This window comes from Schistocerca piceifrons, chromosome 3 (genome assembly GCF_021461385.2).
Source record: "Schistocerca piceifrons isolate TAMUIC-IGC-003096 chromosome 3, iqSchPice1.1, whole genome shotgun sequence".
Classification (NCBI taxonomy): domain Eukaryota; kingdom Metazoa; phylum Arthropoda; class Insecta; order Orthoptera; family Acrididae; genus Schistocerca; species Schistocerca piceifrons.
This window is the reverse complement of record NC_060140.1, coordinates 87,652,324-87,679,038: the sequence shown is the minus strand read 5'-3', so window position 1 is coordinate 87,679,038 and position 26,715 is coordinate 87,652,324. Positions and strand designations below refer to the sequence as shown.

The 26,715-nt window shown below is 43.8% G+C and overlaps 1 protein-coding gene across 2 annotated transcripts in view; it reads left to right on the top strand.

Annotated features, from left to right (window-relative positions):
• The window catches only part of LOC124789591 (protein scarlet-like), a 189,938-nt gene that overhangs the window by 148,222 nt on the left and 15,001 nt on the right, over positions 1–26,715 (top strand). For both annotated transcript variants that reach the window (XR_007016140.1, XM_047257002.1), the window contains exons 12-13: positions 11,252–11,357; positions 22,410–22,510. Coding sequence is in view for 1 of the 2 variants with exons in the window: in XM_047257002.1 (XP_047112958.1) it covers positions 11,252–11,357; positions 22,410–22,510 (207 nt within the window). In the remaining variant the exon portion in view is untranslated. The remainder of the gene's footprint in view (positions 1–11,251; positions 11,358–22,409; positions 22,511–26,715) is intronic.

Here is a 26,715-nt window from a genome sequence, read left to right as displayed (position 1 = left end):
TTATTGAATCCCACGAGGTTGCCCTGTCACATGAAATTTTATGTTTTATATCTTACACTTTAGGATGCCTGCCATTTCAATAACGTGAATGTGTACCATGGTATCTGATTTGCTGTTGCCTCTACTCTGAATTACTTCGGTAATACCAATCACTGCAGTAACGAAAGACTACATTTTCTCGTTATATTTTAGTAAATTGTTCTTCAGGTTGATCACAGTTCTGAGTAAATAATTTTAACTCATTTCATAAGTGCCATGCTTTATGAATGTTTAAATTTTCTCAACGAAATGGTATATTTAGGGATGTGTGGTAATTTTAAAAATGTGTTGATCGTTTTAGAGATTTAGGAACCAGGTACTAAATTGTAAGACATTTCCAGGGGGAGATGTGGACTCTGACCACAACCTATTGGTTGTGAACTGTAGATTAAAACCGAAGAAACTGCAAAAAGGTGGGAATTTAAGGAGATGGGACCTGGATAAACTGAAAGAACCAGAGGTTGTACAGAGTTTCAGGGAGAGCATAAGGGAACAATTGACAGGAATGGGGGGAAAGAAATACGGTAGAAGAAAAATGGGTAGCTTTGAGGGATGAAATAGTGATGGCAGCAGAGGATCAAATAGGTAAAAAGACGAGAGCTAGTATAAATCCTTAGGTAACAGAAGAAATATTGAATTTAAGTGATGAAAGGAGAAAATATAAAAATGCAGTATGAAATGAAATGAAATGGCGTGTGACTACGGCCTCCAGTCGGGTAGACCGTTCGCCTGGTGCAAGTCTTTCGATTTGACGCCACTTCGGCGACTTGCGCGCCGATGGGGATGAAATGATGATGATTACGACAACACAACACCCAGCCCCTGAGCGGAGAAAATCTACGACCCAGCCGGGAATCGTTAAATGAAGCAGGCAAAAAGGAATACAAACGTCTCAAAAATGAGATCGACAGGAAGTGCAAAATGGCTAAGCAGGACTGGCTAGAGGACAAATGTAAGGATGTAGAGGCCTATCTCACTAGGGGTAAGATAGATACTGCCTACAGGAAAATTAAAGAGACCTTTGGAGAAAAGAGAACCACTTGTATGAATATCAAGAGCCCAGATGGAAACCCATTTCTAAGCAAAGAAGGGAAAGCAGAATGGTGGAAGGAGTATATAGAGGGTCTATACAAGGGCGACGTATGTCAGCACAATATTCTGGAAATGGAAGAGAATGTAGATGAAGACGAAATGGGAGATACAATACTGCGTGAAGAGTTTGACAGCCAGTTTGAAAGACCTGAGTCGAAACAAGGCCCCGGGAATAGACAACATTCCATTAGAACTACTGACGGCCTTGGGAGAGCCAGTCCTGACAAAACTCTACCATCAGGTGAGCAAGAAGAATATAATAATTCCAATCCCAAAGAATGCAGGTGTTGACAGATGTGAAAATTACCGAACAATCAGTTTAATAAGCCACAACTGCAAAATACTAACGCGAATTCTTTATAGACGAATGGAAAAACCAGTAGAAGCCGACCTTGGGGAAGATCAGTTTGGATTCCGTAGAAATATTGGAACACGTGAGGCAATACTGACCTTACGACTTATCTTAGAAGAAAGATTAAGGAAAGGCAAACCTACGTTCCTAGCATTTGTAGACTTAGAAAAAGCATTTGATAATGTTGACTGGAATACTCTCTTTCAAATTGTGAAGGTGGCAGGGGTAAAATACAGGTAGCGAAAGGCTATTTACAATTTGCACAGAAACCAGATGACAGTTATAAGAGTCGAGGGACATGAAAGGGAAGCAGTGGTTAGGAAGGGAGTGAGACAGGGTTGTAGCCTCTCCCCGGTGTTATTCCATCTCCATATTGAGCAAGCAGTAAAGGAAACAAAAGAAAAATTCGGAGTAGGTATTAAAATACATGGAGAAGAAATAAAAACTTTGAGGTTCGCCGACGACATTGTGACTCTGTCAGAGACAGCAAAGGACTTGGAAGAGCAGTTGAACGGAATGGACAGTGTCTTGAAAGGAAGATATAAGATGAACATCAACAAAAGCAATACGAGGATAATGCAATGTAGTCGATGAAGTCGGGTGATGCTGAGGGAATTAGATTAGGAAATGAGACACTTAAAGTAGTGAAGGAGTTTTTCTATTCGGGGAGCAAAATAACTGATGATGGTCTAAGTAGAGAGGATATAAAATGTAGACTGGCAATGGCAAGGAAAGCGTTTCTGAAGAAGAGAAATTTGTTAACATCGAGTATAGGTTTAAGTGTCGGGACGTCGTTTCTGAAAGTATTTGTGTGGAGTGTACCATGTAGGGAAGTGAAACATGGACGATAAATACACTCCTGGAAATGGAAAAAAGAACACATTGACACCGGTGTGTCAGACCCACCATACTTGCTCCTGACACTGCGAGAGGGCTGTACAAGCAATGATCACACGCACGGCACAGCGGACACACCAGGAACCGCGGTGTTGGCCGTCGAATGGCGCTAGCTGCGCAGCATTTGTGCATCGCCACCGTCAGTGTCAGCCGGTTTGCCGTGGCATACGGAGCTCCATCGCACTCTTTAACACTGGTAGCATGCCGCGACAGCGTGGACGTGAGCCGTATGTGCAGTTGACGGACTTTGAGCGAGGGCGTATAGTAGGCATGCGGGAGGCGGGGTGGACGTACCGCCGAATTGCTCAACACGTGGGGCGTGAGGTCTCCACAGTACATCGATGTTGTCGCCAGTGGTCGGCGGAAGGTGCACGTGCCCGTCGACCTGGGACCGGACCGCAGCGACGCACGGATGCACGCCAAGACCGTAGGATCCTACGCAGTGCCGTAGGGGACCGCACCGCCACTTCCCAGCAAATTAGGGACACTGTTGCTCCTGGGGTATCGGCGAGGACCATTCGCAACCGTCTCCATGAAGCTGGGCTACGGTCCCGCACACCGTTAGGCCGTCTTCCGCTCACGCCCCAACATCGTGCAGCCCGCCTCCAGTGGTGTCGCGACAGGCGTGAATGGAGGGACGAATGGAGACGTGTCGTCTTCAGCGATGAGAGTCGCTTCTGCCTTGGTGCCAATGATCGTCGTATGCGTGTTTGGCGCCGTGCAGGTGAGCGCCACAATCAGGACTGCATACGACCGAGGCACACAGGGCCAACACCCGGCATCATGGTGTGGGGAGCGATCTCCTACACTGGCCGTACACCACTGGTGATCGTCGAGGGGACACTGAATAGTGCACGGTACATCCAAACCGTCATCGAACCCATCGTTCTACCATTCCTAGACCGGCAAGGGAACTTGCTGTTCCAACAGGACAATGCACGTCCGCATGTATCCCGTGCCACCCAACATGCTCTAGAAGGTGTAAGTCAACTACCCTGGCCAGCAAGATCTCCGGATCTGTCCCCCATTGAGCATGTTTGGGACTGGATGAAGCGTCGTCTCACGCGGTCTGCACGTCCAGCACGAACGCTGGTCCAACTGAGGCGCCAGGTGGAAATGGCATGGCAAGGCGTTCCACAGGACTACATCCAGCATCTCTACGATCGTCTCCATGGGAGAATAGCAGCCTGCATTGCTGCGAAAGGTGGATATACACTGTACTAGTACCGACATTGTGCATGCTCTGTTGCCTGTGTCTATGTGCCTGTGGTTCTGCCAGTGTGATCATGTGATGTATCTGACCCCAGGAATGTGTCAATAAAGTTTCCCCTTCCTGGGACAATGAATTCACGGTGTTCTTATTTCAATTTCCAGGAGTGTAGTTTAGACAAGAAGAGAACAGAGGCATTCGAAAGAAAGGTGCTGCAGGAGAACGCTGAAGATTAGATGGGTAGATCACATAACTAATGAGGAGGTATTGAATAGAATTGGGGAGGAGTTATGGCACAACTTGACAAGAAGAAGGGACCGGTTGGTAGGACATGTTCTGAGGCATCAAGGGATCACAAATTTAGCATTAGAGGGCAACATGGAGGGTAAAAATCGTAGAGGGAGACCAAGAGATGAATACACTAAGCAGATTCAGAAGGATGTAGGTTGCAGTAAGTACTGGGATATGAAGAAGCTTGCAGAGGATAGAGTAGCATGGAGAGCTGCATCCAACCGGTCTCAGGACTGAAGACCACAACAACAACAACATTGATCGTTTAATTTGTTATTTGTCTTTTTTAAATGTGCCAAATAAATGTTCAGTGCAACTGTCAATGGTGATTGCCTGATGTATCACTTTGTCCAGTCCCACCACCCCACAGCTTATTGTGCTGAGCTTGTGTCGTTTGTATAATGTTTAAATACATGGTGTGCTGACACAGGAGTTATCTCACTGTAAGCAGCTGCTGTTATTTTTGCACATTCACAACAGTTGCCGCCGATATGTCTGCGTGAGCTGGGGCGCTAGTCCGAAGAAACAATACCAGGCCCGGACATACATGAATAATAAGAGTACTGAAATAGCACCAAGTGTCTGTGACCAAATCTCTGATTTACTCAGCAACACAAGTACTCGACATTCGTTGGGCAAACAGACATAGCCTATGTCAGTCTCACGTTCACAGTCTAAGAATTAGGTTAGCGTATAAGATCGTAACGTTTTTCCATAGGTTTAATAAACACAACACATACACATAATAGAGACTTTAGTCTTGAGTAACATAATCTCCTTCACTATTTATAACAGTTTGCCAGCGCTGCGATAACTTTTCCACTCCGTGACTGTAGAAGTCAGGTGCCTTTGAGGCAAAGAACTCGTCGAACCATGTTGGAAGCGCGTTTTTGTTCGGGATGGAACTTCTTTGGAGGTTGTTCGATAGAGAGCGGAAAATGTTGAAATATGAGTGAATAAGGTGGATACGTAGGGGCTTCCAAACCCAACTCTTGTATAGCGTTTTTTGTCAGTATAGCACAATGCGTGCGGTCGTTACCGTGGGGTAGCATCACTTCCCACAGTCTCCCTGGTGGTTGTTCTTGGACTGTGGTTGCAAGACGTCTCAGTTGTTGGCAATAAATGTCAGCAGCGATGGTTATACCTCGGGGAAGCAAATCGTAGTACACCACACCGTCGCTATTCCGCCATATGCGTAACATTACCTTTTGTGGATGGGTGTAGATTTTTATAAGAGGATTTTCGTTCTATCTGGGCTCAGCTCTTCCTTTATTCTCTTTATGTTAGCACACAGACACCATTTCTCGTCACCAGTAACAGTATAGGACAGGAATGGTCAGTGTTGTTCGTGAGCCAATTGATGACAAGCAAGCAGTGATGCACATGTGACCACCTGCTGATTTTCATGATTTTGGCTTAGAGCATGCGGTATCTGTACACCCTATATTTCACCCTACTACACTGCATGCAAATGTCGCACGATGGTTGGATAGTCACAGTTCATCACATCTGCCATTTCTAGAGTATTACTTCAACGAACTTCGAAAGTTTTGCTATTCGTGAAGAGCCACCTATTTAAAACCAGAATACCATTTTATTTCCGTGCCTCATCCATTGGCCTTAACCCCATACACGACGTAAATGTTTCTGGGCGTTTCTACTACTGTAAACCCTCAATTCCACACAAGCGGAAGTGGTTCGGTTTCTCGACTTCGCACTCCATTCTCTAGCGTCCGCAGTTCCACTCACTGGCTCCAGATGACAAAATGACAACATGCATATCTAAATAGCAACAATGAACTTCAAAAAAATGTAAATCGATAAATTAACCCATAGCAACCGGAATACTAATATGCAAAACATAAACGCTACGAACTTATGCACTAACCTAATATACACTACTGGCCATTAAAATTGTACACCACAACGATGACGTGCTACAGACGCGAGATTTAACCGACAGGAAGAAGATGCTGTGATACGCAAATGATTATCTTTTCAGAGCATTCACATAAGGTTCGCGCCGGTGGCGACACCTACAACGTGCTGACATGAGGAATGTTTCCAACCGATTTCTCATACACAAACAGCAGTTGACCGACGTTGCCTGGTGAAACGTTGTTGTGATGCCTCGTGTGATGAGGAGAAATGCGTACCATCACGTTTCCGACGTTGATAAAGGCCGTATTGTAGCCTATCGCGATTGCGGTTTATCGTATCGCGACATTGCTGCTCGCGTTGGTCGAGATCCAATGACTATTAGCAGAATATGGAATCTGTGGGTTCAGGAGGGTAATACGCCGTGCTTGATCCTAACGCCTCGTATCACTAGCAATCGAGATGACAGCCATCTTATCCGCATGGCTGTAACGGATCGTGCAGCCACGTCTCGATCTTTGAGTCAACATATGCGGACTTTTGCAAGACAACAACCATCTGCACGAACAGTTCAACGACGTTTGCAGCAGCATAGACCATCAGCTCGGAGACCATGGCTGCGGTTACCTTTGACGCTCCATCACAGACAGGAACGCCTGCGATGCTGCACTCAACGACGAACCTGGGTGTACAAATGGCAAAACGTCATGTTTTCGGATGAAACCAGGTTCTGTTTACAGCATCATGATCGTCACATCCGTGTTTGCCGACATCGCGGTGAACGCACATTGGAAGCATGTATTCGTCATCGGCATACTGGCGTATCACCCGGCGTCATGGTGTTGGGTGACATGGGTTACACGTTTTGGTCACCTTTTGTTCGCATTGACGGCACTTTGAACGGTGGACGTTACATTTCAGATGCGTTACGACCCGTGGCTCTACCCTTCATTCGATCCCTGCGAAACCCTACATTTCAGCAGGATAATGCACGACCGCATGTTGCAGGTCCTGTACAGGCCTTTCTGGATACAGAAAATGTTCGACTACTGCCCTGGCCAGTACATTCTCCAGATCTCTCACCAATTGAAAACGTCTGGTCAATGGTGCCCGAGCAACTTGCTCGTCGCAATACGGCAGTCACTACTCTTGATGAAGTGTGGTATCGTGTTGAAGCTGAATGGGCAGCTGTACCTGTACACGCCATCCAAGATCTGTTTGACTCAATGCCCAGCCGTATCAAGGTCGTTGTTCTGGGTACTGATTTCTCAGGATCTATGCACCCAAATTGTGTGAAAATGTACTCACATGTCAGTTCTAGTATAATATATTTGTCCAATGAATACCCGTTTATCATCTGCATTTTTTCTTGGTGTAGCAATGTTAATGGCCAGCAGTGTATATCTGTGAATGTGAGCATATCCTTCGTGGCATAGACACTGTTCTGTGGTGATGTCTTACGTTGCCGCTGATCTGCTGATTTGCTGTCGGTCTCGCTGTCGGAGTGCGTGACGATTCCTTCAGCAGACTGGTCGATGCTTGCTGATAGGTCAGCTGCGATGTACGAGCTCTATTCAACCGGAACTACCCGTTAAGGCATGGAAAGTGTCTTATATCGTGGTCTGCGCAGTGATATCAAACTGCACACTATTTGTTCCACGTGACTGGTGATGTACAGCAGTTCCCGTTGTGCTGGCGACCTCTGTCGTCCGCCACTCGCGCTTCTAGCGGTGTCGCTCCGCCTGGCGAGTAGGCTGCCCCGCGCAACCTGCGATGATAGAGGGAACGCTTGCGTGCAGTGGAGTTGTGGCCATGCGGTCGGATTTCCTTTTCTTTACTCATCTCTTTCTGTGGCACGCAAGAGAGAGCTGCCTAAGTACTCGATTTAGAGTCGAAACACAACACACCATAAATGTTGCACGAATAAAGTGTCTGTCTTGCCAAACCTGTGTTTCCGCCTATCTGTTCATATGTCAGAGAGCGAATTTCCACTACACTTATGAGAATTCGGCACTTATTCACTTCGAGATCATTTGGCTTGTAGTGCGCACACTAAAGTATTCGCAAGCTAACTGCTGTGAAAGATTTCATTGCTCATCTGGTGAGAATTCCAGTGTCACTGTATGAATTCATAAATAAATACAACTCTATATTTTCCAGAATCAATCCACTGAAGACGCCTTTACGGTAATAGCCGAAAAGCGCCTGGTACTTAATAAAATATTGTGTTACACCAAGAAAAGGGCGTTGGGAAGTTATAAAGCGAATAGTTAAAGAAGTTCTGCACCGCCTGAACATTATCGAATGTATGTGGTCGTAGACCAAAAGAGTGAAGCAAGTGAGAGAATAAGGTTTACGAAATTGTATGTAATAACTTTATTTTGAAATTTGAAACAGAAACAAAACACCGCCAGAACAATGGTTTTAATTACGTTATAATGAGATCAAGACCATTCCAGTCTATAATAAATAAACAGATGGCTGTGTCTCCCTCCCATGCCGATCTCACAACAAAGATAAGATACTCAGTTCGAAATGGCACGTATTTTAATATCTGGAAGATCGAAACCTGCTACTCGGTAACATTCACTACTTAACAATCATGTACAACCGTTCGCACGACGAGAGATCCGTACCCAAACACTGGAAAGGTGCACAGGTCACACCAATATTCAAGATAGGTAGTAGGAGTAATCCACTAAATTATACGCCCATATCGTTAACGTCGATATGCAGCAGGATTTTAGAACATATATTGTGTTCGAAAATTATGAATTACCTCGAAGAAAACGGTCTATTGACACACAGTCAAAATCGGTTTAGAAAATATCGTTCCTGTGAAACACAACTATCTCTTTATTCACACTAAGTGTTGAGTGCTATTGACAAGGGATTTCAGATTGATTCCGTATTCCTAGATTTCCGGAAGGCTTTTGACACTGTACTACACAAGCGGCTCGTAGTGAAATTGCGCGCTTATGGAATATCGTCTCAGTTATGTGACAGGATTTGTGATTTCCTGTCAGAGACGTCACAGTTCGTAGTAACTGACGGGAAGTCATCGAGTGAAAAAGAAGTGATTTCTTGCGTTCCCCATGGTAGTTTTATAGGCCCTTTGCTGTTACTTATCTATATAAACGACTTTAAGGCAATCTGAGCAGCTGTCTTCGGTTCTTTGCAGATGACGCTGTCGTTTATCGACTATTAAAATCGCCATAGGACCAAAACAAACTGTAAAACGATTTAGAAAAGATATCTGAATGGTGCGAAATGTGGCAGTTGACCCTAAATATTGAAAAGTGTGAGGTCATCCACTTGAGTGCTAAAAGGAACTCGTTAAACCTCGGTTACACGATAAATCAGTCTAATCAAAAAGCCATAAATTCAACTAAATACCTAGGTATTACAATAACGAACAACTTAAATTGGAAGGAACACATAGAAAATGTTGTGGGGAAGGCTAACCAAAGACTGCGTTTTATTGGCAGGACACCTAGAAAATGTAACAGTCCTACTAAGGAAACTGCCTACACTACGCTTGTCCTTCCTCTTTTAGATCACTGCTGCGCGGTGTGGGATCCTTACCAGATAGGACTGACGGAGTACACGGGAAAAGTTCAAAGGAACGCAGCACGTTTTTTATTATCGCGAAATATGGGAGAGGCTGTCACAGAAATGATCCAGGATTTGGGCTGGACATCATTAAAAGAAAGGCGTTTTTCGTTGCGACGGAATCTTCTCACCAAATTCCAATCACCAACTTTCTCCTCCCAATGCGAAAATATTTTGTTGACACCGACCTACATAGGGAGAAACGATCACCAAGATAAAATAAGGGAAATCAGAACTCGTACGGAAAGATGCAGGTGTTCATTAATTCACGCGCGCTATTCGAGATTGGAATAATAGACAATTATGAAGGTGGTTCGATGAACCCTCTGCCAGGCACTTAGATGTGATTTGCAGAGTATCTCTGTAAATGTAGACGTTAGTTTCTCGATCTCATGCGTTGCAATATAGTCGAATGCTTCTATGAACGCTGTTCACACCCCATTACTCAGTCGTGTCCCACTCATTCACAAATGCCGTACTGAGATCATCCAGTGTGTGATGTGTGTTCCGGTGACGACACGCTGCAAGTTTCTACAGGCAGAAACTATGCCCAGTTGGGCTTATGTTAGCAGGTACGAGCCGCAAGCAGGCGCATTATCGCCTTCGATGACCAACCCCTCAAAACTTCGATGGTTCTGTCCCGATACTCCACTACCCTCAGATTACCCTTGACAGCGAAGACAGGCTACGACATCTTCATTTGCTGCCGGCCAAACTCATGACTGATCTACTTCTCCTGCTGAAATCGTGTGACTCAAAGTCTTAGACGTCCAAAGAGTGCTGGAGCTATGTCCTGAGCTAGCCACACGTGATTCGTCATTCTCTTGCTTCTTGATGAAATATCAGCCACATTTGAAACATCTTTAAGTAAGAGATTTCATTCACACAGTCTTCGAAAAAGGAACTGTTTGAACCTCCCGGCCCATATCATAACACAAGTATGCTCCTTTTCATCTCCTACACATGGTGGAGATTTTCTACAGACCAGAAAACCAATCTGTTTCTGTGTAACCTACGATGTATCGCACTTTCATCAGAAAATGACACTCTTCACCGATACACTGTATAGGGAGGTTCTTTCAGCGAAGCTCACATACAAAGCACAGATACCAGTAAAACAACTACTTATTGCCCCAGATGTACGAAGTCTTTATGTGTGTGTGTGTGTGTGTGTGTGTGTGTGTGTGTGTGTGTGTGTGTGTGTGCGCGTCTGTTTGTGTGTGTGTGTGTGTGTGTGTATGTGTGGGTGGGTGTGTGTGTGTATGTGTGTGTTTGTGTTTGTGTGTGTGTGTGTGTGTGTGTGTGTGTGTGTGTGTGTGTGTGGTGTGGGTGGTGGGTGGATGGGTGTATGAGTGTGTGTGTGTGTGTGTGTGTGTGTGTGTGTGTGTGTGTGTGTGTGCGTGTGTGTGTGTGTGTGTGTGTGTGTGTGTGTGTGTGTGTGTGTGTGTGTCTTTGGGTGGGTGGGTGTATGTGTGTGTGCGTTTGTGTTTGTGTGTGTGTGTGTGTGTGTGTGTCTGGGTGTGTGCGTGTGTATTGGGTGCGGTGGGGAGGGGGGGGAAGGGGGAGGGGGGCGGTACGCGGACTTCTCGGACAGTGCAATTGCCTTATGGAAGTGTACGAAATCGTGTCTGTAATTCACTCGTCGTCCACTACCATTAGTTCTGACGTTTTTGATTGCACTTATCGCAGCTTGAAAGCTTGTAAACAATTGCTCAAATGCGCCTGGGTTGATGGTTTCCTACCAATGCGACGATCTGACATCTCATCTTGTCGATGTACGTGCTCTCTTATCAAATCTGCTGGATTTCATGGGAGGATCTACATGTAAGCTTTTTGTTAACACGAAGAGAAAGTAATGCATTGTTTTTGTGCTGCTGCAGGTTGCTTCTTCGGTTCGGCTTTCGACTCGGTGTCTACAGCGATGGCGTATCTGGTGCCTTTCGACTACGTGCTCATGATCATGTCTGGGCTCTTCGTAAACCTCAGGTAACAAGAAGCATCTCGATATAACTATAAAACATTTTTATTTGATAGCTACTTTTTTATTTCGGTTTACTTTGTCATTATGATGCAGCAGTGCACACAGCTTAACTTTGCACGGAATTCAGTTGATGAAGTTCTGATGACCTTTGGTTGTGTCTACAACAAATCAACGGTGAGCAACGTATACCAGTAATCAGCATTAAGTACTGTTTTAGTTGTTAGGTACATCCTGTGTCACGTAACATCTACACGAGAAACTACGTGACACTTCAAAAGTCTCCATATACTTACAATTGAAAGGGTTTTGTGTGATATAACGCTATAGATTTAAAAGTATACATGCTCCCACGCAACAATGCATTTACACTCTGCTAATGTGACAGGCCGAGATTACAAGAAGAACGCTGTGACCTTGCATAAATCACATGGTTGTCGATTGCTGGCCATTAAAACTGCAACACTTGGAGGACAGCAAATAATGAAATTCAACCTAATGCGCGTATGTAGCATAACAGGACGAATACATGAAGCAGTTTGTGCTGTACTGAGAATGCATGAAATATATCATTTTTGCCTAAAAGTTTTATTAGTGAACTAGCTTAGCGCAAGCTGCTTCGCTCGCGTAGTCTATATGGTCTGCACAGATTTTTTTGGTTTTTGTTTAATCAAATTTTTATATTGTTAACAAATTGCAACACCTTCTAAACTTTTCACGCTAATTGAGGCCATAGAAGCATGGTCTTTCCGGAATGTACCTTTGACCAAAAAGCGGTTCTGGTTGAACTAGTCCAAGATTTTTGTTAATCATGCCTTCTGGGTTTTTGTGGTGATATTTTCATAGGAACTTTCATTACCTAACACATATTTCTTTACATCTAACCGAAAAGTGAAATACAGATTTTCATAGATTTAGTTTTTAAAATTTTTTAATATAATGAAATATTTTATTAATAATTTCACCCATTTTTCACGCCCTAAGGGGTCGAATTTCCGAAAACAGTGGAACACGTATTTTCAGATTTCTAACAGAGAAGCCATATATAAATTTTCGTAAATGTAGCTTTGAAAATGATTTCGTAATGAAATAATTTCATAAGACTTTTCGTCCCTATTTCACTCTCTTAGCGGACAGAATTTCCAAAAATACTGAAACAAGTTTCTTTTCATTTCTAACTAAGAAGTCAAATGACAAATTTCATAGATGTAGCCTTAAATATGCCTTAGTAGTTCTCCAGTAATGAATTATTTAAAAAAAAATTCACCCGTATTTTACACCCTTAATAGTTGAATTTGCAAAAATGCTGAAAACCCATTTTTTATTTCTGATTGAGAAACCAAACACCAATTTTCGTAGTTTGTCAAAACTGCCATAATAGCGATAATCTTCGAAAAGACTTTTATCCCTCATTTTAACTCCTTTAGGAGTGGACTTTCGAACAATCATTTCTTAACGGGTACCTACAGTACGAGATCCACACCCTCTCCTAAATTCAAGTTTCTATCCTTAGCAGTTTCGACTGGGCGATAATGGGTCAGTGAACCAGTGTGGCCGTATTTCATCCCCCTTAGGAGGTGAATTTCCAAAAACAGTGGCACTCTTTCTGTTTATTTCTAACTGAGGAAACAAATGCAAATTTTCATAGGTTTAAGATTCAAAACATGTTCATAATGAAACATTTCATAAAAATTTTCGTCTCTTATTTCACCCACTTAAGGTTTGAATTTCCAAAAACACTCACACATGTATTTTTGTATTTGTAGCCGAGATGTGAAATAGCAATTCTCACAGATGTAGTTTTGTAAATACTTTAGTAGTTCTTTAATAAGAATTTATTGCCAAAAAATTTCACCTAATATATCACTCCCACAGGGGCTTAATTTCCAAAAATTCTCAAAAATGTATTTCTTAATTTCTGAGAAACCAAGTATCACTTTTCACAGGTCTAGCTTCAAAATTGATGTAATAGTGACATATTTTCTAAAACCTCTCATCCCCTATTTCATCTCGTTAGGGAAGGAAGTTGTAAAAATCCCTTCTCAAACGACGCCTGTCTTATAAGATCAACAGCCTCTCCAAATTTGAAGTTTCTTTACTTAGCGGTTTGAGATGGGCGTTGATAAGTCAGCGAGTGAGTCAGTCAATCGGAACATGCATTTTGTGTGTACATATAAAGAATATACAGTAGTTAACTATCTTCTCAAAATCACCGCTTTAGAGACGTTCGACTAGTAATTACTTTTTATGAAAGCCGTAATCAGGTTAATTAACAGCTTCAAGAAATTCATGTAACAGACACTGGAAAACTCGGCGCACTCTGTGCATCGGACCAGAACTCTGGGCGTAGTCTTGTCACAATCTCCTGCTCTGCAGGCAACCCTGCTGACCCTCCTGTACCGCGTAGAGACACCGTGGCCCATGGCTGCAGCAATAGGGTGACGACTCCAGCGAGCGACCAAGTGGTGTAAATTGCCCTGAAGATGACCCCATCGCGGGTTGGAACCGGTTGGCGGCAAAATAAATAATGCGATTGTGACTGTCATTTTGAATAATTGATTAGAAGTGAAGTTGCATGGGACGTACGGGTATCTCAAACCATGCTGCATCAGCTCAGGGCCAAAGTTCAGTAGCCACTGTCGTGTGAGCGCTTGCCGCTCTCTCGATACCAAGTGACTAGCTGTTTTCATAGAGTGAGAGATCGAAGGATCATGCTGTCCAAGGTAACTGTCGAATGTTCTCTGTGTCTAGATAGGTGAGGACAGCATTGGCACGATACCGTCTTGCTTTCTTTGTTGAAAGATAACGTCAGGGCGACCTCAAAGACAGGACAGTGCTATCGGCCGTAGCACTTTCAATACTACGTTCGTACGCCGCACAGGCGCGCAACGATCGGCCGCGTGAGCAATGCCGGTATCCCATACTGGCGCAGCTTTTCCATTTGCTGAAATGTGCTTTCCCGCACGCTACACGACTGCCGGCTGTAGAATAGCCGTACTTGTTCGTATTTTGTCTACTAGCAGCGTCGGAGTCTTAGGACCATCGGACATCAGCTGTCGGAACTGTGATGATCAGAAAGGGCCTCATTCCAGCGCTCGAATGGTAGTATGAATCTGATTTATATTACCTCCACACGAAACATCAGGCAATCGCCAATGTGGTTTCTTTATGTTGAAAGGGAGGTATTACAAGAACAATAAAGCCAAACTTATCATAATTTAACATGGACAAAACTGTCTCAGTCAGCTTTACAGCTGCTACCCCTTTGCAAGAATAACAACGAAGTGATGGAAAAAAAATTCTTTCACGGTTTTCTAATATCTACGGGGAATGGTTTTATTTTGTACAAGGGTGTCACTAAGCAAGAGATATCTCTAGAGGAATTTGTAAAAAACAGTTTTCATCAACCTTGCAGATGCAGAAGGAAGTATTCGATCATTGCAACCAACACCAACAACTAGCCGAGATAGAAATTTTGGTCGGTATTTTCCCAAAAAGATACCACCCACAGTCAAGAAAGTAAACGCCACACGCTACTGTAAAATGTGCACTCACAAAGCAAAGAAAGAGACTGGAAAGCTGGTAAGGAAAGAAAACAGATGGTGGTAGAAAGTCTGCAGTGTTGGACATGCTGTACCACATTGTTTTCAAGACTACCATTTGGAAGTAATTGTGTATAAATTATATGTAATCAATTTTTGTCATAAATATGCACTTGTGAAGCTATTTTTTGTTTTTATTTCTACTTGAAATCCTTGTAGCCAAATGTAAAACTTTTTCCGGAGGGGAAGGTTTCTCCTGTTTTTGGCAAAGCTAACACACTAGTAGTGATGCAAACATATATATCAGCAAGTAGATTTCCTAATCTTTAAACTGTAGGGTGTAAAATGGTATGTGTCTCTAAGTTGCTTGTCTATTGTGCAATTATTCCGTAAATTTACTAGAAAATCTCCAGTTCACCTACGCAGTGAAGACGAGTGAAAACAGTGTTGAATATGTTAAGATTTTACAAATGTAAACCGTGCTGTACAAATTATCTGCTATGCGACCAGAGGTGATCGCGTTTTGTACTCAGAGGCACCCCTTACAGTCACGCAATGTGCTAGGAGCGTATGACACGAATGCAGTCTACAAACGTACGCCTTCCTTGGCGTCTACACGTACAGATATCCTAGGCACAACGAGGGCTCCTCTTACAAGACGACGTGGTGTCACTTCTGTGTCCACTGCTGCCGGTGGCGCACCTCTGTCGACGCGCAGCTCTCAGCTGCCGCAGCCGCAATGGTCACCTAGCAGATAGTCTGTCCTTCTCTTGACGTATTCCTATTGTCCATGTAACACTTATTTTGCAGCAAACTATCTCATTTCCTAGCTCAAGAAACTTGAAACATGGGATTAATATGTCTGTCCTCTCGAGCGCTAGACGTGTGGGCTGACTGATACCTTTCATGGTGTTGATTGTTGCCCCCAGCAACCCATTGATTCCATATTTGAATCAATGTCGTGGGATGCCAAAAAATTCCGACAACAGTAGTGCAGAGTGATAAAATGCAGTCCCAGTCTTACAACTGTGCCGCTGTCGGATTCCGACAAGTGCTGGCAGGCGTTCGTGCTGTTTACACGAAGCGTAAATTTATTTTCTCACGAACAACCAAAACTGAAGTGCAATATCTGAATGAGAAATTAGCTTCGGAACTTTTTATTGTTTAAATAATGTTTGAGCGGCGTTCCGTAACTAATGTAGCACATTTTTTTTATGAATGCAGGTTGGTTTCATTCACGATTCCAAAACACCATATCATTCCCCATTGTTTTGGATATCAAACCCTGTTTCCCAACATAATCTCCGTTCAGTGCGATGGCCTAACGCCACCTTACTGGCAGCGTACCACCCCACTGATCGACGTCGGAGCCAACGTCTTGCTCCATCAAAAACCTCCCCATCACCGACACACTGCTTCCCACGGAGTGCATCCTTTGTTGGACCAGACAGATGGAAATCGAAAGGTGAGAGATCCAGACTATAGGGTGGATGAGGAAGAACAGTCAAATCAAGTTTTGTGAGCTCCTTCCACTTGCGCAGAATTGTGAGAGGCCTTGCTTTGTCATGGAGAAGGCGAAACCCGTTTGAATTTTTCTGGCGGTGAACGCACTGAAGTTCTTTCTTCACCGTCTCACAGCCGGCAGGCACGAGCAAGATCGGACAGGTTTGCATGATCTTGTTGTGATGTTGATAGACGCATATCCCAACGGCTCACCGTGCTTTTGTACAATGCCAGGCAGATATATTCGACTACCATAACAAATTCTACATTTTTTTCAACCGAAATTTGTCGATAAAATTTCTTTGTGTTACTTATAGAACGCAACACGTAGATGGCATTACTCTCACTTAAATGGTGCGGGTGTACAGCAATGCCAATCATTTCCGTAACCAAGTGTGTGGAACACGTCATGTCGATCTGACATTTCTTACACGCCACCTTCATTAACTTGTGACTGGCTGTGTCAAAATCACTCTAGTGCCGCCATTGTTAATAGAATTGCTCCTCAAAAAATGGTTCAAATGGCTCTGAGCACTATGGGACTCAACTGCTGTGGTCATCAGTCCTCTAGGACTTAGAACTACTTAAACCTAACTAACCTAAGGACATCACACACATCCATGCCCGAGGCAGGATTCAAACCTGCGACCGTAGCAGTCGCACGATTCCGGACTGCGCGCCTAGAACCGCGAGACCACCGCGGCCGGCTATTGCTCCTCATTTATGCGGTTTCTCGTAAACCACACATCTACATCCGTACTCTTTAAACCACTGTGAGGAGTATCGCAAGGAGTGCTTCCCCTTACACCCATATTAAGGTTTCTCTTGTTCCCTTCGCGTATGGAGCGCGGGAGAAATTAATTTGATCTTGGCATTGCAATAAGTGCAAGAACGGTACGAAGGAAGTTTGATTCCTCATTGGAACTTGGAGTTTTGTAATAGTTTTTCGCGGAACAGTTTCCAACTATCTTCACGTATCTGCCAGCTCTTGTTTCTTCTACATTTTCGTAACGCTATGTCGTCCATCAAAGAAACATGTGACCATTGGTGTTGCCCATCCATGCATGCGTTCAATATCCCCTGCCAGTCATATTTGGTATGGTTCCCATATATTTGAGCAGAATGATAGAATGGGCCACACAAGTGTTTTTTTATGCAGTATCCTTTGTACCTCGCATTTCCTTCCTATGAAGCCACCATAGCCAGATAGCAACAGTTGTGCGCTTATGAGACGATTTAAAGAGTGAGAAATAGAAGAGATGAATTTAAACGTGCAGTTATTTCAGCCGTTTCTGGGTGTAAAGGTACCTTGGATCAGACACAACCACTTCGTGATGGATAATATTAGGTACAAGAACGTTTGGAAATTAGTTACTGTTTCACCTGACATAGCGCTTACTTTTTTACAATAAAATTCCAGGGAAAAAAATCTATAAATGTCAAATGTAGTAGATGAAGTGAATGTGGATAAAAGCTAAGAAAACACTACTTCAGAGCGAGTAGGCCAACAAATTGTTCCCCACAGAGGTTAGGTTAGCATTGTTGGGTTAAATATGTGTGTGTTTAACTATTCTGATTCAATAATATTTGAAATAAATTGCAGAAATTGTTGGAACATTCTTAACTATCTGAAAATGCGCTCTGGATCATTTTTGAGCTGTTGTTAGAACTGCTAAAAGTAGAGGCGTCGTGGACAGCCTTCATTCAAAGTATGCATCCATGGCTGTTTTTCGTTCTACTTGTCAATAATCACATTTTTGACATGAATGAATCACTGTAACTGTCATAGAAAGATGCAGAGACCAACGTTTTCGCATCGCATATGACAATTAATCCTCTCGACTAGCTACGTGTACAGCTGCAGGACAACGGTTCCTGGCGAGAAACGAGATGCGATATGCCAGCACCGCTTTAAACTTAACGAAAGAAATTGTCTGGATATGAATCAAAAAATTCGGTAAAAAAGCTGCATAATTCGAATAAAATTCTCAATCTTTCTACAGCTGATTCCGTCATCGTCCTCAGGGGTAAACTTACCGACCTGCGGGATCGTCCAAGTGATCCACTTACATGCCAAATAACCGTCAAGCATCTGAGTGTACCCCCGAGCTCGATGAAACTTATTAAGATTTTATCTAATCTCCTCTTTTTTATAACAGAATCCCAATATGATGCCCCATGGACGAAAAATTCTTCTTTCCAATTGTATTTCAAGCTCGTGCTTGAGGCAACGTTCAACCTCGTTCGATTTATTCGGCACGTTTCACTTTACGTGTTCGGTGTGCCCAGCGCAACAATGTGGACTGTTCGCCCTACATAGATGCTGTCGCTTTCGTAGGAGGCTCGAAGACTTTTCTTTCCATTTTCGGTTTTTGGAGTCAGCAGTCTTCTGATTGGTTGGATGTGCCCCGCCATGATTTCCTCTCCTGTGCCAACCTCTTCATCCCAGAGTGGCACTTCCATCCTACGTCATGAGTTATTTGTTGGATGTATCCCAGTCACTCTCCTCCTTTTCAGTTTTTTCCTTCTAAATTTTACTCTACCATGGACGTTATTCCATGATCCTATCATTCTACACCATCTTCTTGTCAGTGTTCCCCAAACATTCCTATCTTCGCCGGTTCTGCGGGGAACCTTCACATTCCTGACGTTATGAGTCCACCTAATTTTCCAAATTCTTCTGTAGCATCACATCTCAAACGCTTCGATTCGCTTCTGTTCCGGTTTCCCCACATCCATGATTCACTGCATCACAATGCTGTCCTCCAAACATTTATACTCAGAAGTTTCTTCCTCAAATTAAGGCCTATGATTGATCCCAGTAGACTTCTCTTGAGCGCAAATGCCCTCTTTATCTGTGCTAGTCTGCTTTTTATGTCCTCCTTGTTTCATCCGTTTTGGTACGGTTATGGTTATTTTGCTTCCCAGGTAAAGAATCCCTAAATTTGGTCTACTCCGTTACCACCTATTTTGACACTACTTTTCTCGCCATTCTCATTTCTGCCACTTCTCGTTACCTTTGTCTTTTTCCGGTTTACTCTCAGTACATATTTTGTACTCAATGGACTGTTGATTCCATTCAAGAGATCGTGTAATTCCTCTTGACGTTCACTGAGGATATGAATGTTATCAGTGAATGTTAACGTTGATATCGCTTTACACTGAATCTTTTTCATCATTGCTTCTTCGCTGTATAAACTGAACCGTACGGGGACTACATCATTGTCTCGCACACTTTTTAATTCGAGTACTTCGTTCTTGGTCTTCTATTATTATTGGCTCTTGGAACTAGTACATATTATATATAATTCGTATTTCCCTACAGCTTACTTCTATTTCTCTCAGAGTATCTGAGACGTACGTCGTCTTTAACTAGTCATAACGTATCGCGTATCTTCGATTCGGAATACCGGTCTCAATCCATATGTCTGGAAATGCGTCCTGCTTTCCTGGTCTTCGCCGCACAGATCGAGAGGTAAGCTGCCGGTTATGGCATGGAGAACCACGCCTCGGTAGTAAGCAAAAACGGCTTCAGTATCTATCCTGATATTGCCATTTTTTCTGAACGCGAACCTCAAATACTGAAGTTCCCCAGTAGATGGTCGTCAGCAGGAATCATCTTAGCAGTGTGTAACAACATGTTGAAAAACAGCTTTTGTTTGCACATGATGGCGAAGATTATTTGCATACACCTACCTGTCGCCTTCAACCTGTCTCACATAGGGGACCAGATCAGATACTAAAGAAATATGCCTCAACTGAAGACTGCAATTACTGTGAAATAACATGTATCAAGCAGGAACTTTCACGACTCAATTAGAGCGAAAGAAAGTTTTGATACTCTAAGTTTCTAAGCCGAAGCTTTAGTCGACGGGGACCAGAGCAGACTTTATTAGCCACGATCATTAAACGAGAAAGAACCGTTATAATTCATCGATCATTTGTCCCAGTAAGGGAATGGGGAAGTAACACGGCCTCGACAGTTAACAGAGGAATCATTGGTACTCAGTGTAAAGTGAAGCGATGCGTGCTGATGCGTCGCTGTGTTACCTAGGGGCAACAAGGCCACAAAGTAATTGAGCACACTCACAAAACAGCGAAGAATGCGCGCCTTGCTCGGATTAGTGCGTAGAAAAAACGAAAGATGGAAAGAAGAATTAGTTTATCGTATTGTCGACGTCGAGGTCGTTAGAGATGAAGCGCAAGCTCGGTCTGGGATAGGATGGAGAAGGAAATCACCCCTGTCCTTTCAAAAATGCAATTTAGGGACAGCACGGCAAACATACATCTGAATGGAAATGAGTCACCGGTGTCCCCAACGCGAATCTGCTCCAGTAACTATTTGGAAGGTTCTTACAGCAAACAAGTTTAGAGACGCAAGACAGTACACTACTGAGCTGTACATTTAGGGCCAAAGATCAAATCAATATAAAAAACAATACAATCAGTAATTAGGTATAATAGCTGCAATCGAAGTATGGTAAAAGAATTAACAGTAGAAGTATTAGCAGAAGTTGTTAAAGTAGGATGTTCGAGGCGGTGGTGGCAGTAACAGTGAATTAACTACAACTGTAGACTAGTAACAATAATCGTGAAGTTGCTAGTTGTAGATGTTCTTCGTGTGACAACAACAGCAATAGCAGATAAGAAAGCTAAATGGAAAGTTAGGAAAACGAATACACTATAGTGAAAGTACACGGTACTTCTTCTGTGACAGAATGTAGGAATGAAATTACAAAGAAATGAACACCCTTAGCTGCATACAGGCGTTGATATAAGTCGACGGGGACAGTTGAAAATGTGTGCGTCGACCGGGACTCGAACCTGTGATCTCCTGCTTATATGACAGATGTTCTACCCTTCTGAGCCACCGAGAACACCGTGGACAGTGGGACTGCAGGGACTTATCTGTGGCACGCCTCCCGTGAGACCCACATTCGCAACTTATTGTCCCGCACTATATTTCTAGTGCCCCTGCCCATCATACTCATTCCTCACGGCTTCACTGCCGATTCCTGTAAGAGTTCGGGCTCTGTTTCTGTTTGTGCATCCGCAGAGAAAAACATGGTCCAATGGCCGGTGAGCCTTAGCTATATAAGTCCCAGTCGGAGCACACATTTTCAACTGTCCCCGTTGACTTACACCAACGCCTGTATGCAGCTAAGGGTATTCATTTCATTGTAATTTCATTCTAACGAGCTACATGGTCACAGATAGTATCTGCTCTTTCGGACATGTCCGAAACAATAGATACCATCTTCATATATACGAGGCCTGCTCAGAAAGTAAGCTCCGATTCATTGCCAAATTGAAACCACAGTGAACATCAGAAATGTTTTACTTGTAACAATTAGCTACACCTTTCAGCTACTTCTCTACGTAGTCGCCGTTCTGACTTAGACTTTTGTCATAGCGTTGTACCAACTTTTCAATAGCCTCTTCATAGAAGGCAGCCGCCAGTACTTTCCGCCAATTCTCCACGCTGGCCTACACCTCGTTGTCTGTGTCAAAATGTTGTCTTCAAAGACAGCGGTTCATGTGACCAGAGATGAAACTCAGGGGGAGACAATTGCGGACTGTATTGTGGGTAATCTAACATTTCCATTTGAAAACGATGCAGGAGCATCTTCATTGCCCCTGCAGAATGCGGCTGAGAATTGTCGTGAAGACGAAACAGCACGACAGTTACGTAATGTTAGCTGCATAGCTTCAGGCGAAATTTCTCACCAGGCCCTCGTACTTGCGGCAGACACTATTTTCTAGATATCTTTACGCACTCACTGCGAGCTCAGAAATGAGAAGAGCGACGTGATGCTAACTGGGGTTATACTAGAGACACTACCCAACACATCTGTGCAAAGCTTTATCGGATTTTCATAGTCGTTTCCATTTCGCGACCGATCGGAGCTTACTTTCTGAACGCCCCTCGTAGAATGTAGGAAGTCTCTTCTAGAAGACAGACGTGCACCTGTATGTGACTGACGCCCGCTGTGCTGTGGTGTTCTCTGCCCGCAGCACGCTGCCCGTGGCGGTCGAGTGGATGCAGTACCTGTCCTGGCTCATGTACGCCAACGAAGCGCTCTCCGTCGTCCAATGGGAAGGCGTCACAAACATCAGTAAGTTTCACTATGATTCTACACACTTTACCAACCCACCATAACCTTTAGTAGTTACTGTCTGGCTACAAAGCACTGGAAGAACTTTGACACACTAACAAATACTCCATTACTTCCTTTGCTAAACGAAATAAAACTTTTTTGAAATTGTGATTAGTAGTTTACCATGTACAGGGTGGATCACTTAAAACTTGCCCCACAAATGTTACGGAAATTAAAAGTGCTATTAATGTGTGTTTTTCACAGAATGGATTGTTAGTCAGGGGCTCTTATGTCAATAAACGGATTGTAACAACACTCAGAAAGTGTATTTTTTGTACAACCATGCACTTTTTAAAACAGTATTCTGCCTATTGACATTGTTGTTGTTGCTGTGGTCTTCAGTCTTGAGACTGATTTGATGCAGCTCTCCATGCTACTCTGTCCTGTGCAAGCTTCTTCATCTCCCAATACGTACTGCAACCTACATCCTTCTGAATCTGTTTAGTGTATTCATCTTTTGGTCTACCTCTACGATTTTTACCCTCCACGCTGCCCTCCAATACTAAATTGGTGATCCCTTGATGCCTCATAACATGTCCTACCAACCGATCCCTTCTTCTAGCCAAGTTGTCCACAAACTTCTCTTCTCCGCAATCCTATTCAATACCTCCTAATTAGTTATGTGATCTACCCATCTAATCTTCAGCATTCTTCTGTAGCACCAGATTTCAAAAGCTTCTATTCTCTTCTTGTCCAAACTATTTATTGTCCACGTTTCACTTCCATACAAGGCTAAACTCCATACAAATACTATCAAAAACGACTTCCTGACACTTAAATCTATCTTAAATCTATACTCGATGTTAACAAATTTCTCTTCTTTAGAAACGCTTTCTTGCCACTGCCAGTCTACATTTTATATCCTCTCTACTCCGACCATCATCAGTTATTTTGCTCCCCAAATAGCAAAACTCCTTTACTACTTTAAGTGTCTCATTTCGTAATCTAATTCCCTCAGCATCACCCGATTTAATTCGACTACATTCAATTATCCTCGTTTTTCTTTTGTTGAAGTTCATCTTATATCCTCCTTTCAAGACACTACCCATTCCGTTCAACTGCTCTTCCAAGTCCTTTGCTGTCTCTGACAGGATTACAATGTCATCGGTGAACCTCAAAGTTTTTATTTCTTCTCCATGGATTTTAATACCTACTCGTAATTTTTCTTTTGTTTCCCTTACTGCTTGCTCAATATACAAATTGAATAACATCGGGGAGAGGCTACAACGCTGTCTCGCTTCTATTGATATTAACAAACTATAAGTAAGGTAAATTAGAAAGTCTGTTTGTTGCTGGACTCTAGTGCGAGTCGTTTACGAGATATCGTACTTTGAAAAGTTTCCACACCGACACTTGTACAGTACCTGTGGTACCACACATTAAAGATGTAAGACAGCCTGATTGGAAGGCGGTGGGCGTGAACGAACCATTAGGAAGATTTTAAGTATTATGGCTTTTATTGGCTACTTTTGCCTTCTAAAGGGTCCCATAGTCAGGCCTAGGGAGGTGAGAGTGAGCCAGAGCCTAGTCAGGGGCGAACCATAGTTGGCATAGTTAAGGAAAAGCGGTGTCTGGATAGACAAAGTCCGTGGCGACGCAGCACCGGGAAGGGCAGGAGATGTTGACTGCTACAGGGCGCGCAATTGAGAGACAAAGCCCCAGTGGCGGGCGGCTGGGTACATCCAACACGGCCACGCGGCTTCCTCCGCCCTGATTGGTCAGAAGTCGAGGAACCCGTGGGGGCAGCATGGAAATTTCCAGAGCGTGGCCTGGTCAGCGTCGCATAGACGGCGTTACTTTGTCAGCACACGGGGGAAGCGCGTGATCGAGATGCTTGCTGACTTGCTGTTGCCAGACGGTGGGATGGAAAAATTACAGGCATCCGACGCTGCTGGCTACGGCTTGAGAAGAAAGTGACTTTTGAAATTGAATAAAAAGTAAAATAAATCCCCTACTATCGGGCTACTATCTGGCTCATCCTTGCAAAGAACAACAAAAGTGCATACGCTGGTTGTGTTGATTCTGACCAGTAACAAGACAATTGACCATCATATGTTGTGTTCAAAATGACCACCGCCAGCGGTAATACATGCTTCCAGTCTGCACACGTGCTAGCATTTTAGCGGATGCATCCCAGCAGGTTGCAGTAACTTGTCGTTTCATATCATTGGATGTAGTTGGTATGTTCTTTTAGACAGTCTTTTAGCTTTCACCACAGAGAAAAGTCTACAGGTGTCAAACGCGGTGGACGGGCCGGCCAAGTTACAGGTACTCTGCATCTAATCCATCGTTTTGGAAGCAATTTGTGAAGACATGCTATGGTACCTGTGGCACTGTTTGTTGGACAGCCATCATGTTGGTACCACAGGTTCCTCCTAGACTGCACACGTGCTAGCATTTTACCGGACACGTCCCAGCAGGTTGCAGTAACTCGTCGTTGCATATCATCGGATGTAATTGGTATGTTCTTTTAGACAGAGTCTTTTAGCTTTCACCACAGAGAAAAGTCTACAGGCGTCAAATCCGGTGAACTGGCCAGCCAAGTTATAGGTCCTCTGCATCCAATCCATCGTTTTGGAAACAATTTGTGAAGAAATGCTATGGTCCTTGTGGCACTGTGAGTTGGACAGCCATCACGTTGGTATCACAGGTTCCTCCTAGACTGCAGAGGAACGTCTTCTAGCATCTGTGGAAGATGATCTGTTAGGAGGCTGCAATACTTGTGCACGTTCGGTGTTCCGTCTATGAAAAACGGGTCTATGAGTTGATTGTTCACCACTCCATGGCTCTGATGTTCCACCTGACGACGGAAACGGGCGTTGTCAACAGACCAGTAGTGCATGTTTCGGCGGCATACCTGGCTATGATTGGTAAATGTGGCTCCATGACTAAATGAGATACATTGATACATCTGAAGTATCCTGTAGTAATGCCCAAGTACAGGATTGTCATAATCCATGCAGCTCTTGATGGAGATAGATGCAATAACGACAGAAATGGAACCTATGTCTATGGAGAATGCGTCGACAGCTGCCTGACTCATGCCACTTCCTCGTGCGATTGCACGGGAGCTAACGTGCGGATCAACAGTAACAGCAGCAAGAACGTTAATTTCCCCCTCTTCTGTCGTCACTTGTTCCTCCTGTTAGGTTGTCTAAGTGCTACACTACTACTTTCGCGTAATTTCTTGAAGAGGTCGATAAATAACTGCTGAGATGGTTCATTTATATTGGGACATCTTGCAGCGTACACCGTACAAGAACGAACTGCGTTCTTCGTACACTCTCCATACACCACAAGCACGTCGGCTCTTCCTGCATGGGTAAATCCCATGGTCCACTGACGACCAACTTTTTGGACTGACACAAATAACTGATCTAGAAGCCGCAGCCGTGCGGGATTAGCCGAGCGGTCTAGGGCGCTGCAGTCCTGGACTGTGCGGCTGATCCCGGCGGAGGTTCGAGTACTCCCTCGGGCATGGGTGTGTGTGTGTTTGTCCTTAGGATAATTTAGTTTAAGTAGTGTGTAAGCTTAGGGACTGATGACCTTAGCAGTTAAGTCCCATAAGATTTCACACACATTTGAGCATTTTACAAGCCGCAGTGCACCCAAGGAATACGAAAGCACACTGTAAGCAAACATAACAACAACAGGACAACGACTGTTGTCACATTTTCTGTCACAGCCTTGCAAATGCGTTATTAACTATAAAAGAAAATCTGGAATAAAAGTAAAGGGGGTGGGAAAAAGTACAGAAACACCAAAAACACGGTACACGTGCCCTACCTAATTCGCTGTAGGAAACCCATTGGTTTTCAAAACCGCTTCCAGTCGTCTCAGAAAGGATAAGTACTGGTCCTATAAGGTTTTCAAGGGAATCTTATACCATTCCCCTTGAAAAATAGTGCCAACTTCCCGTAACGATAATGGAGGTGGATGACGATCACGCACTCTACACTTGACCAAAAGGGCTCAATAATATGGAGTTCTGCTTACCGTGTGGCCAGCACAGATGTGCAATTAATCCTCGTACTCACAAACTCAGTCCTGCACGATTTGAACAGTGTAAACACGGACCCTGCCGTCTTTGAACACAACGTCGCCGCTAGGGAACATTGGGACATCTGGTTTCGGAGGACAAAGCGGATCAGGTTATAGTTGTG